The 13,322-nt window shown below is 44.9% G+C and overlaps 1 protein-coding gene across 1 annotated transcript in view; it reads left to right on the plus strand.

The window, feature by feature from the left end:
• Positions 1-13,322, plus strand: part of ifih1 (interferon induced with helicase C domain 1) — a 209,436-nt gene that overhangs the window by 158,038 nt on the left and 38,076 nt on the right. The window contains exons 8-10 of the mRNA XM_072474262.1: positions 3,322-3,445; positions 6,076-6,297; positions 12,435-12,691. Coding sequence (XP_072330363.1) covers positions 3,322-3,445; positions 6,076-6,297; positions 12,435-12,691 — 603 coding nt within the window. The remainder of the gene's footprint in view (positions 1-3,321; positions 3,446-6,075; positions 6,298-12,434; positions 12,692-13,322) is intronic.

The raw sequence follows: 13,322 nt of genomic DNA on the forward strand, positions 1-13,322 counted from the left end.
TTGGTATTACGGAGACTTGGTTGAGGGAAGGGCAAGACTGGCAACTAAATATCCCAGGGTATAGATGCTTCAGGAGGGATAGAGAGGGAGGTAAAAGAGGTGCAGGAGTTGCATTACTGGTCAGAGATGATATCACAGCTATGGTTAAGGAGGGCACGATGGAGGATTCGAGCACTGAGGCAATATGGATAGAGCTAAGAAAGGAAGGCAGTAACATTGTTGGGACTTTACTACAGGCCACCCAAAAGCGAGCGTAAAGTAGAGGTACAAGTATGTTGACAGATTATAGAAAAATGTAGGAGCAATAGGGTGGTCGTGATGGGAGATTTTAACTTCCCCAGCATTGAATGGGACTCATGTCGTGTTGGAGGCGTAGATGGAGCAGAATTTGTAAGAAGCATCCAGGAGAGTTTTTTAGAGCAGTATGTAAATAGTCCAAATCGGGAAGGGGCCGTACTGGACCTGGTATTGGGGAATGATCCCGGCCAGGTGGTTGAAGTTTCAGTCGGTGATTACTTTGGGAATAGCGATCACAATTCCGTAAGTTTTAGAATACTCATGGACAAAGACGAGAGCGGTCCTAAAGAAAGAGTGCTAAATTGGGGAAAGGCCAAGTATAACAAAATTCGGCAGGAGCTAGGGAATGTGGATTGGGAGCAGCTCTTTAAGGGTAAATCCACATTTGAAATGTGGGAGTCTTTTAAGGAAAGGTTGATTAGAGTGCAGGAGAGACTTGTCCCTGTGAAAATGAGGGATAGAAATGGCAAGATTAGGGAACGCGCAATAAAGAGGGCTAAAAGGGGTCATGAAATATCTTTGGCTAACAGGGTTAAGGAAAATCCCAAAGCCTTTTATTCATATATAAGGAGCAAGAGGGTAACTAGAGAAAGGATTGGCCCACTCAAAGACAAAAGAGGGAATTTATGCATGGAGTCAGAGGAAATGGGTGAGACTCTTAATGAGTACTTTGCATCGGTATTCACCAAGGAGACGGACATGACGGATGTTGAGGCTAAGGATGGATGTTTAAATACTCTAGGTCAAGTCGGCATAAGGAAGGGGGAAGTTTTGGGTATTCTAAAAGTCATTAAGGTGGACAAGTCCCCAGGTCCGGATGGGATCTACCCAGGTTACTGAGGGAAGCGAGGGAAGAAATAGCTGGGTCCTTAACAGATATCGTTGCAGCATCCTTGAGCACGGGTGAGGTCCCGGAGGACTGGAGAATTGCTAATGTTGTCCCTTTGTTTAAGAAGGGTAGCAGGGATAATCCAGGGAATTATAGATCTGTGAGCTTGACGTCAGTGGTAGGCAAACTGTTGGAGAAGACACTGAGGGATAGGATCTATTCACATTTGGAAGAAAATAGACTTATCAGTGATAGGCAGCATGGTTTTGTGCAGGGAAGGTCATGTCATACAAACCTAATAGAATTCTTTGAGGAAGTGACAACGTTAATTGATGAGGGAAGGGCTGTAGATGTCATATACATGGACTTCAGTAAGGCGTTTGATAAAGATTCCCATGGCAGATTGATGGAAAAGGTGAAGTCATATGGGGTTCAGGGTGTACTAGCTAGACGGATAAGGAACTGGCTGGGCAACAGGAGACAGAGAGTAGTGGTGGAAGGGAGTGTCTCAAAATGGAAAAAGGTGACTAGTGGTGTTCCACAGGGATCCGTGCTCGGACCACTGTTGTTTGTGATATACATAAATGATGTGGACGAAGGAATCGGTGGCCTGATTAGCAAGTTTGCAGATGATACTAAGATTGGTGGAGTTGCAGATAGTGAGGAGGACTGTCAGAGAATACAGCAAAATATAAATAGATTGGAGAGTTGGGCAGAGAAATGACAGATGGAGTTCAATCCAGGCAAATGCGAGGTGATGCATTTTGGAAGATCTAATTCAAGAGCGGACTATATGGTCAATGGAAGAGTCCTGGGGAAAATTGATGTACAGAGAGATCTGGGAGTTCAGGTCCATTGTACCCTGAAGGTGGCAACGCAGGTCGATAGAGTGTTCAAGAAGGCATACAGCATGCTTGCCTTCATCGGACAGGGTATTGAGTACAAGAGTCGGCAGGTCATGTTACAGTTGTATAGGACTTTGGTTAGGCCACATTTGGAATGGTGCGTGCAGTTCTGGTCGCCACATTACCAGAAGGATGTGAATGCTTTAGAGAGGGTGCAGAGGAGGTTCACCAGGATGTTGCCTGGTATGGAAGGTGCTAGCTATGAAGAAAGGTTGAGTAGATTAGAATTGTTTTCGTTGGAAAGACGGAGGTTGAGGGGGGACCTGATTGAGGTCTACAAAATTATGAGAGGTATGGACAGGGTGGATAGCAACAAGCTTTTTCCAAGAGTGGGGGTGTCAATTACAAGGGGTCATGATTTCAAGGTGAGAGGGGGAAAGTTTAAGGGAGATGTGCGTGGAAAGTTTTTTACACAGAGGGTGGTGGGTGCCTGGAACGCTTTGCCAGCGGAGATGGTAGAGGCGGGCACAATAGCATCATTTAAGATGCATCTAGACAGATATATGAACAGGCAGGGAACAGAGGGAAGTAGATCCTTGGAAAATAGGTGACAGGTTTAGATAAAGGAGCTGAATCGGCGCAGGCTGGGAGGGCCGAAGGGCCTGTTCCTGTGCTGTAATTTTCTTTGTTCTTTGTTCTTGTTTGTTCTAGCCCTCCTAATTTTCCACTTCAGTACCTTCCTACTTTCTTTATACTCCTCAAGGGTTTTGACTGTCCCCACCCTTCTAGACCATACAAATGTCTCCTTTTTCTTTTTGATGAGGTTCACAATATCCCTCGTTATTCAAGGCTCCCTAAAATTCCCATACTTATCCTTCATTCTTTCAGCAACGTGACTTTCCTGAATCCTAATCAATTGTCGCTTGAAAGACTCCCACATGTTCGATGTTGATTTACTATCCAAAAGCCACACCCAATCCAAATTCTTCAGTTCCTGTCTAATGTTATTGTAATTTGTCTTTCCCCAGTTTAGCACCGTAACGTTAACCAGACTTTGCTTGTTCCTCCATAGATGCTGTCTGACCTGTTGAGTGACACCAGCATTTTCTGTCTTTGTTCTAAAATTTGAAAATCTCTAGAATAATAACATGTAAAGCACTCGAATCCACAGGAGATAAATCAGCTTCCTCTGTAGATTATATTTTTTCGCTCTATAAAGCTAGAAAATGCCATGGTCAGGTGCAGACACACTGCAGATACATGTTTCAGATGTGATATTCAAATATCACAAATTGCGTATTTAGAACCCTTGGTCAAAGTAGCTGATTTCACTTCCTGTTTGATTTTAAGGATCCTTTTGGAGGGCAAATCAAAGAAATGATGACGGAAATTCACACATACCTTGGACGAAGCCAAGTATCAGATTTTGGCACCCAGTCTTATGAACAGTGGATTGTACAAAAAGAGAAAACAGGTAGGTGGTGTATTGCATGTTTGTAGGAACTTTTGTAAGCCATTCAATCCATTTTAATACATGAGTTATCCAATCTTAACTAGCTGACAGTTGACTTGCAGAACTATGCACTTTCCTACTTAACTGATGCGTCACTGGCGAGGCAGATTTTATTTTTTATTTTTTAAAGACAGATGTGAGGATTGCTAAATTTTTGTTGAAGCTTTCAATAGCAATGTTGTGACCATTTGCTTATTTGACATTGCTAAGCTATTCACCAATGTTCCACTGAAGGAAGCCATAGACATTTGCTTGCTGCACTACATCATGGCAATCTATTATGAATCATAATGCAAATTAGTTTTCAGCAAAATAATGAACTCGGCAACACGCAGTTGTGTTCAGCTTCAGTGGCACCATGTATGTCCAAATAGACGGTGTTGCCATGGGATTTCTTCTGGGACCAGCTCTCGCAAACATCTTTGTTGGGTTCCATGAGAAATGCGTTTTCAACGGAATGAAACCTCAAGTCTTACCCCTTATACATATCTGAAATGTGGGTAATACAACTGCTATATTTATATATGCAGCTGCATTTAATAATCTCCTTGCATGCCTTAATGGGCTCTGTCCTGCATTCAATTTTATCTTTGAAATGAAGTCAAATGAGCTCCCTTTCATCGGCATAGTAGTTGGGAAATCTGCCAGGGGGTTTTCTCCCTCAAACCTACCTTCACTGGTCAATATATGTGTTGTGATTCTTACAGTTCCACGCACTGTAAGATTAGCCTTATCGGCAGCCTCATAAATAGGGCCCTAGCCATTTGCTCACCGTACAAGCTTGATGTTGAAATAGGCATCTAAGGCTACCCTGATCAGATCACTTCACGCTCTATATCACGCACACGCCTGAACGGACCTAAGGCATCACCTTTGGCCCTGAAAAGTGCTCAGTCTACCTCAGGTTACACTGGAAGGGCAAAGTGTCTCAAAAATCTGAGCAACATGTGAAGCTCTCTGTTTCACACTACTACTATGCAGTGGCAACAGGAGTGGAATTCACCACTAATAGAATCAAGCCACAAAATTGTTCAGCCTCTAACACAAATGAGTAATGTGATATATGAATTTCAGTGCCAGTGTGATGTTAGATATGTAGGCTGGCCCTTGCACTGTTCCAAACAAGCAAGGTACAGAACTTGCACAGCCAGCCCATGCTTGCAAAACTCAAAACACAGTGTTCAACATGAGACGTCATTCTGTGAATGGACAACATTTGCTAAATAATTGTCAATGTGCTAAAAAGTAAGGTAAGTAAAGTCTCTTTTGTCCCAGATAACCATAGGCTGCTTGCTTTTCCTTTTGATTTAACCTCAGGAACTTCAGCATTTGCATGTACTGAAACTGCATATATTAATGCAAAGGGCCCTCTTCTTTGCAGAAAGAACATGTAAACATATTGTGCCTATTTCAGCTAAACAAAATAAATGGTAGCCATTTCTATTGACAATGGATATGTAAGTGATGGGGTCAGTGCAACAACCGCTTGATAGGATGGTGGCTACAGATTCAATAGTAGCCTTCAAAAATGAATTTGGATGTGGGGGAAGAGCAGAGTAAGTGGGATGAACTGAACTGATCTTCAAAGCAGCTAACACAGCATTGATGGGTGTAATGGTCTCCCTCTGAGCTGTCCAATTCTGTCATTCTAGTTTGGGCATAAAACCAGCATTACCAGTCTCATGGAATTTCAGGGGTCCTTGTATTTTGTACGTTTTAATTTCATTGTGCTGCTTCATATAGTAATTTGGTAGAGCTCTGAATATGCCCATGAATGACCAAAAGGTCATCTTAACTTGAAGTGACCAATGGGTGAGTGATAGGTGGAGTGTGCCCTTGCCAGTTTATTGTCACTGTCTGGAGGCCTGAGCCATTCTGAGGCAGGACCTAATTTACTAACAGCCAGCAAGCTGCTGCCATCAAATGGATGTCCTGTTGAAGGACAAGAATCTGGCATGGCACAAGCTAGTAGCAGCTCTTTCTCAGTCCAGGATTAGAAATCCTGGTCCCCTGGCCCCACAAAATGAGTCATTAAACAGAATCCTTGACCATTGAAAGACCAGTGTTTAGGCCACTCAAAAGGAGGGTGTGCTTGATACACAATCTGCTCAGTTTACGTCAAAAATTACAGATAGGGTTGTTTGCATGTCACATCACTCCAATTTCCGTATTACACGTGGCCTTCCACAAAAGCAGGTGGATTCTTCAGCTAACCACCTCAGAACCATACCCAGTTGACAGCTGCCAGTTCACTATTGTAAGCATCTCACTATGGGACCCATTGCTATCTTAGTACACCATCACCCAGTTTATTCAAGGCTGGGACCTTGAAAATTGGCCCTCGTATATAATAGATGTACTAGAGTTTCTGCTTTATTCTGCAAAAGTAGGGGCAGTTTTCATGATATATTGTCGAATCAGGTACCAAATTGTGGGCCTTTTCCAGCTCATGTTTTGTACGTATGGAATGGGAATGTAGATGTAAGTATAAACACATTGTATTGCTACTGTTTCAGAATCAGTTGAGTTGTTAAGCTGTAATACAGCCACACATACTACTGAGGTAAATGATCTGACTTTTTTGTCCACAGGAGCAAAAGAAGAGAATCGTAAACTGCGTGTCTGCGCAGAGCATTTAAGAAAATACAATGATGCCCTGGTGATTAACGATACCATAAGGATGATTGATGCATATAATTATCTCACAGACTTCTATCAAGATGAGAAAAGGAAGAAGGTCACAGACGATGATGAGGATATACCAAAGTCAAAATTGGATGATACTGATAGGTTTCTGATTAACCTATTTAATGGTAATATATTTCCATATGTTTGCAACGTAGCAAAGCTTCATGTGCGAATAAGTAACTATACCTGGGTTAGCTTCACTTTTGTAAAATGAATAACTTTTCAGCAGCTTTTCTTCATGGGTGGCTTTTTGTCCCTTAACCAATTTTAGATGTTGATGTCATTGTCCCTTTAATCCCTTGGGATTTCAGTTTCGATAATATGGCAATTGGGGGTAATTTATCGAGACCTTTTGAAAGTCCATATCAACCAACGCTACATTCATCAATCCTTTCCATTACTTCATCAAAGAACTCAATCGAGTTAATATATGTAAGATTGTTCTGTAATGATTTTCACTCTGATTATTATCCTCTTGGCTCCCTGTGAATAAGCATTCAGTTTTGACATATCCCAAACCTGTGATATGATTGTGATTGCCAGCTGGCTATTGTAAGGAGTCATGAGCATAAACTCACTCTGCCACTCTGAAGTTAAGCTTTTGTACTTCAGTATACTACGCTCCTCAGTTGTAAGAAGGGATTTCAGTGGTTGGAGTCAATGAGCAGCAAAGGATGAAAGAAAAGCAGAAAATACTCAGCAGTGTTGGAGAATCGCCGGGGGCTGCCGTGAATCCCGCCCCCGCCGGTTGCCGAAGTCTCCGGTACCGGATATTCGGCGGGGGCGGGAATCGGGCCGCGCCGGTTGGCGGGCCCCCCGCTGGATTCTCCGGCCCGGATGGGCCAAAGTCCCGCCGATAAATTGCCTGTCCCGCCGGCATGGATTAAACCACCTTTTGAACGGCGGGACAAGGCGGCATGGGTGGGCTCCGGGGTCCTGGGGGGGGGCGCGGGGCGATCTGGCCCCGGGGGGTGCCCCCACGGTGGCCTGGCCCGCGATCGGGGCCCACCGATCCGCGGGCGGGCCTGTGCCGTGGGGGCACTCTTTTCCTTCCGCCTCCGCCACGGTCTCCACCATGGCGGAGGCGGAAGAGACTCCCTCCACTGCGCATGTGTGGGAAACTGTCAGCAGCCACTGACGTTCCCGCGCATGCGCCGCCCGGGGATGTCATTTCCGCGCCAGTTGACGGGGCAACAAAGGCCGTTTCCGCCAGCTGGCGGGGCGGAAATTCCTCAGGCGTCGGCCTAGTCCCTCAATGTTGGGGCTCGGCCCCCAAAGATGCGGAGCATTCCGCACCTTTGGAGCGGCGCGATGCCCGTCTGATTGGCGCCGTTTTGGGCGCCAGTCGGCGGACATCGCGCCGTTTCGGGAGAATTCCGCCCCAGACTTCTGGTTCAGCCGTTGTCGGGATTCTCCGTTTCGCCGGCTGGTCAATGGGATTTCCCATCGTGGGGCAGCCCCACGCCGTCGGGAAACCCCCGGGCTGCTGGCAAAATGGAGCATCCCGGCAGAGGAGAAGTCAGCTCATTAGAGTTTAGTAAGCCAATGGGGGAACGTGGGATAAGAAGGTGGAATGCTGGTTTAGCACAGTGGGCTAAATAGCTGACTTGTAAAGCAGACCAAGGCAAGCAGCGCGGGTTCAATTCCCGTACCCGCCTCCATGAACAGGCGCCGGAATGTGGCGACTAGGGGCTGTTCACAGTAACTTCATTTGAAGCCTACTTGTGACAATAAGCGATTTTCATTTTCATTTCAAGAACATAACAGAAGGTCTGTGATGGGACCAAAGATGACAAAAGAGTTGGGACAAATAAATAAATAGAGATGTGCCAGAGGAGGTTTGAATAGCAGAATAATAAACAGACCACCTGAAAGCAAAAACAATTAAGACGGAAATAGGTGAAGAAAAGGAAACAACATGGTGGAAGAGGTTATGGACTGAAATTGTAAAACTCAGTGTTGAATTCAGAAAGTTGTAATTTGCCTAAATGAGCAGACAAAAGGATGAAAGACTCTGCGAGGAATTGTCTACAGACCTAATAGTAAGGATCAGGGGTGAATGTAGCAAAAAAAAAGGATGTGATCTCACCAAAAACAGAGTCTGTTGTGTGCGGGATTAGTGGATTAAGTGTCGGGAATGATCCCGCTATCTAACGGCACTCTGTTTTATTTTCGGGCCTCTGACAATGGAGCTTCTCGGTGCAGGACCCCGATCTCCTGATGCCCAACTCACCTATAAAGTGGTCGTCGTGCCCCCAGAACCCACGTCATATGGACAGGGCACCCCTGGGCCTGAGATTTAGTGGGGGCAAAATGCCAGCTTGGCACCTGGGCACTGCCAGCCTGCATCCTGGCAGTGCTAGAATGGCACTCAGTTGGCATTGGCAGGGTGCCCAGTTAGCATCAGAAATGCCAGGGTGCCACTCTGTCCAGAGGCTGACCACCCCAGGGCCTCCAATCATCTGGGAGACCCCCCCCCCCCCAAAAAATGCCGTTCTGCCTGGGGACTGGTGGTAAATGCGCCCGGCTGGGGTCTCCTCGGCAAGACTGGTAGATCCTGCGAGCCGTTTCGATCTAGCGTCGTCAGAGTTTAGTGAGCTTTTACTCACTTGACTCTGCAAATCTGGGTCCCGCCCATTAAGGGCGGGATCCAGATCGCCACATCTCACGAGATCTAACGAAATCTCGTGAGGCATAATGACCATCGGGAATCCTACCATCCGCGTCCCATCCTGATTCCGGTGGGACACGGCCCAAAGTGTTTACAAGCCAGAAACAGAGTACTAGTGAACAGCTGTTTCCTGTCTGCAGGAAGGCAGTCAAGTTCCCTGGGGGCAGTATTAGAATCACAACTTTTCCTAACTTTGACTTGGGTGTACAGGGGACAGTTTTAAAATTTGCAGATGGCACAAAACGTTGAATTATTGTGAAGTGTGAAGAGGATAATGGTAGACTTCATGAGGACATAGACAGGTGGACGGATACATGGCAGATTAAGTTTAATGCAGAGAAGTGTAAAGTAATATAGTTTGGTAGAAAGGCGAAGAGAGGCAATATAAAATAAAGAATAATAATGGGGGTGCAGGAGTAGAGGGACCTGGGGATACTGGCACACAAATCATTGAAGATGGCAAGGCAGGTTGAGAAAGTATTTAATAAGGTGTATGGGATACTGGGCTTTATGTGTAGAGCCATAACACTAGATTTCCGCAGATTTAGGATGATTCTGGAGCCCTTTATAAATGGCAGGCAGGACCCGATTCTGTGTTTCGCGCACTAATTCCTGGCGGAAGCAGTTTTCACCAGCACAGGGTAAGGGTGCAGGTAGCAATCCCACATCCTGCACTCACAATCTGACTGGTTCCACTGCAGGGGTAGGCATTCCCTAGTCCTGCATCACACCCTTTTCCTTGGAGTTGGTCCAGTTTCTCTAGGATTCATGGTTTATGACCCCTCAAAGGAGTTGCAAAACATTGTCTTGATTCTGGAACTTTTTGAAACAATTTGAAAGATCTTCCACCCCTCTTACCACTCTTCATGACCCCTCGTATTCTCCATGCCAACTTATGTCCCTTCCATGTCCATTCACCGAATATGCACTATGGTAATAACCGATGAGCCATATAATAACAATGGCAAGTGAGGAACGTCTGAGGACAAAAATCATCCATTCAGAAATGGTCTTTGAAAAAACAGCTGTTCCTACAGCCCTATAAAAGTGTCAGTCACATGACCATTGAAGTATCAATAATAGTGGCTTCAAACACTTCACACCTCTTAATCATTGAGACATTGCCAAAAGAGATCACAGCAAGAACAACTTATTAAAAACACTTAAAAATGTCAATCAAGCATAGTCAACAATCCACTTCAGTTATCAAAAGAGATTCCCTGCTGAGCTAATGATTTTATTGGTCTGGGCTCTCAACCAAACATACAAAATGAGGACAGGTGAAGGGTTCCACACTTTCCATTATTATTATATGACTTATTGATACATGACGCATTGTGGGTAAATAGGCATTGAAGGAGCTTGGATTGGCAGAGGAAGTGTGAGGGGGCATGAGAGTGGGTGTGAAGGGTGAAGTGAGGTGAGGAATGAAGGCTGGAGGGCCTAGCTGCCTTTATTACAACTGGGGCAAAGTGTCAAGAGAACCAAAACAGGCCTGCCCACCCATGTGAGCACCTAGGGTCTTATTTTGGGGTCCGAGTCCATTCTGCACCCATCACCCCAGACCACATATTGGGTGATTCAGGTTTTAAACTGAATTGGGTCTGCCCAGTTAGATCTTTTCCTGGCACGAGCATGGTAGTGAAAACTGGCCCAAAGAAAAGCAAGGGTTAAGGTGCACCTTAACATTGGTTCAGCCTCAACTAGAGCATTGTGCCCCTCTCCGAAGACATCGGAGAGTGTGCAATGAAGTATTACATAACCTTTCCAGGGATGAGGTTCTTCACTTCCATGGGTAAATTGAGGCTTTCCTCAGAGAACAAATAATTGAGAGGACATTTGATAGAGGTGTTCAAAGTCATGAGGGGGATGGACAGAGTAAATGTAGAGAAATTATTCACTTGGCATAAGTGCCGAGAACCGAAGACATCAATTTGAGATGAATGAACGAAAGAGTAGACAGCGGCATGAGGAAAAATATCTTTACGCAACGAGTGGTTGGGATCTGAAATGCACTGCCTGAGAGTGTGATGGAGGCAGATTCAATCATGGCTTTCAAAGGGGAATTGGATAATTACTTGAAGAGAAAAAAGTAGCAGTTATATGGGGAAACAGTGTCAAGGTAAAACAGGATAGTGGATCATTTGGCATTTCTTCTGATTATGATTTCCATTAAAGTTAGTAATAAAATTGAATGAAAGAACAGATTTGTATGGTCCACTACTGCTCCTATGTTCCTTAAGTACATCCAGGCAAACCCCTTGGGCACCTGTAAAAACTTTTTTTTAAAGCATGTTTATTAGAATTTTGAACAACCGAGAACAAAATCACAAGTAAATATAGAAATTTTTAAAAACGCACAACACATAATTAACTTAAATACTAAAACTAAACTAAACCCCCTACCAACTGACAGTGACTAAATCCTTAAAAATGGAAATCTGCCATCTTAGGTTGAAGCTCTCCACCGAACACTGGATGGAGAATTTCACTTTCTCCAAGTGTAGGAATGACGTTAAGTCACCTAACCAAGCAGAGGCAGTGAGAGGCGGAGTGGAGACCTCCAACCAAGCGGTATTTGCCTCCAGGCAATCAGCAAGGCAAAGGCGACAACATCCGCCTCTATCCCTGACTGAATCACCGGCGAATCTAACACCCCAAATATGGCCACCAACAGACACAGGTTTAAATCCACATGGAGTATCTCTCACGTGGTATTAAAGAATGAAGCCCAGAAGTTCGGGCACCCGCAAAAACAATGGGAAATTGTCCCACTCCATTTTAACTCCTGGCTTTTCCCATTTTTACCAGGTTAAAATTCACCCAAGATCGACAAGATAGATTTATTGAATGACGTGACATTTTTTCCACTTCGTAATTTAGAACTGTAAAACTTCCTACTACTCGGTAGTTTCAGTCAAGAAAGGTGATCTCATTGAACCATACTATATTCTGAAGGGGTTTGACAAGGTAAACACTGAGAGGTTGTTTGCTTTGGCTGGGGAATCTAGAACACCAAGGCACCATTACAGGATAAGGAGGTCAATCATTTAAGACTGAGATGAAGCAATATTTCTTCACTCAGAACGTATGTGAATCTTTGGAATTGTCTGCCCCTGGAAGTTATGGGTGTTCCACCATTGAGTGTATTCAAGACTGGGATGGATACATTTTTGATCTGTGAGGGAATTGAATATGGGGAGTGGGTGGGAAAGTAAACTTTGGGCAGAAAATCAGCCATGATTATATTGATGGCCAAGCAGGCTGAAGGGACCATGTGCTACTCTTGTTCCTGGTTCTTATATTCAAGCCATTAGGCTGGTTGATGTGGAAACAGAATTGTCATGTTGGTAAAGCAGATAATCTGAGGATATGATTAAATTAAATGACCAGACTAGAATGAAAATATTTTATTTGGTCGCCATGTATTGCATTAATAATACTTGATGTCAACACATTAAAGGGAATGTTTTAGGAAGTAGTCCTGTCGATAATGAGCTTTTAACATCTATCAGAAATTTAGGAGAATGATTGGTGCCTCACAGGATTGGACAGAATTTAGTTTTCTTTTTAAATTATTCTCCATTTCAGAACAACAAAAAAAGCTTCAAACACTTGCTGGAAATCCTCAGTATGAAAATGGAAAACTGACAAAATTACGAACAACTATACTTCAAGAATTCACAAAAAAAAGACATTCAAGAGGCATCATCTTTACAAAGACACGGCAAAATGCACATGCTCTGCATGAGTGGATAGAAGAGAATGAGAAATTTAAGGATGTTGGAATTAAGGCCCATTACTTAACTGGAGCAGGCAGCAACAGTCAGTTCAAGCACATGACCCAGGTAAAATACCTTGTTGCAAGGACGAGGTACATTTTCTTCAAAATGACCTCAAGACTTTTAAAAGTTACTTGTGGGTTTCATACTTTACTACAGCAATTTGCACTTATATCTTGGGCTGGATTCTCCGCAACCCCACGTCGAAATTGCGTTCGGCACGGGGCCGGAGAATCCACTTTCACACCGTAATCCGGGCCCCGAAAATCGGCGTGACCGCGGGGTAAGCCACGCCGCCAGGAGGCCATTGCCAGAGGCCCGCCCAGCAATCCTTCGCTCCTGACTGGCCGAGTTCCCGACGGCATGGAAATAACCACCTATTGCTGGTCGGGGGCGAGGGGGTCGGAGGCCAGGGGGGGCCTTATCGGCGGCCGGGGATTAAATCTGCGCGGTTTTAGGCTCGGGTGCGCAGCCGATTGGGGGTGTCTCATTTCTCTGTGTGGCAGTCCGGGTCCGCCATGGAGCTTGGCGTGGCCGCTGGAGGCCGCCTCCGTGCGCATGCGCGGACTCCAAACTGGAAGTGCGGGGGCCCGTATCCGCAGCAAAAGCTGCAAGATTCAATCCGGGTCCCTGCTAGCCCCCTAGCATTGAATTTGTTCAACTTTTTGTAAGGAATTTCTGGAGTAAAACACCACCA

Source organism: Scyliorhinus torazame, chromosome 2 (genome assembly GCF_047496885.1).
Source record: "Scyliorhinus torazame isolate Kashiwa2021f chromosome 2, sScyTor2.1, whole genome shotgun sequence".
Lineage (NCBI taxonomy): Eukaryota > Metazoa > Chordata > Chondrichthyes > Carcharhiniformes > Scyliorhinidae > Scyliorhinus > Scyliorhinus torazame.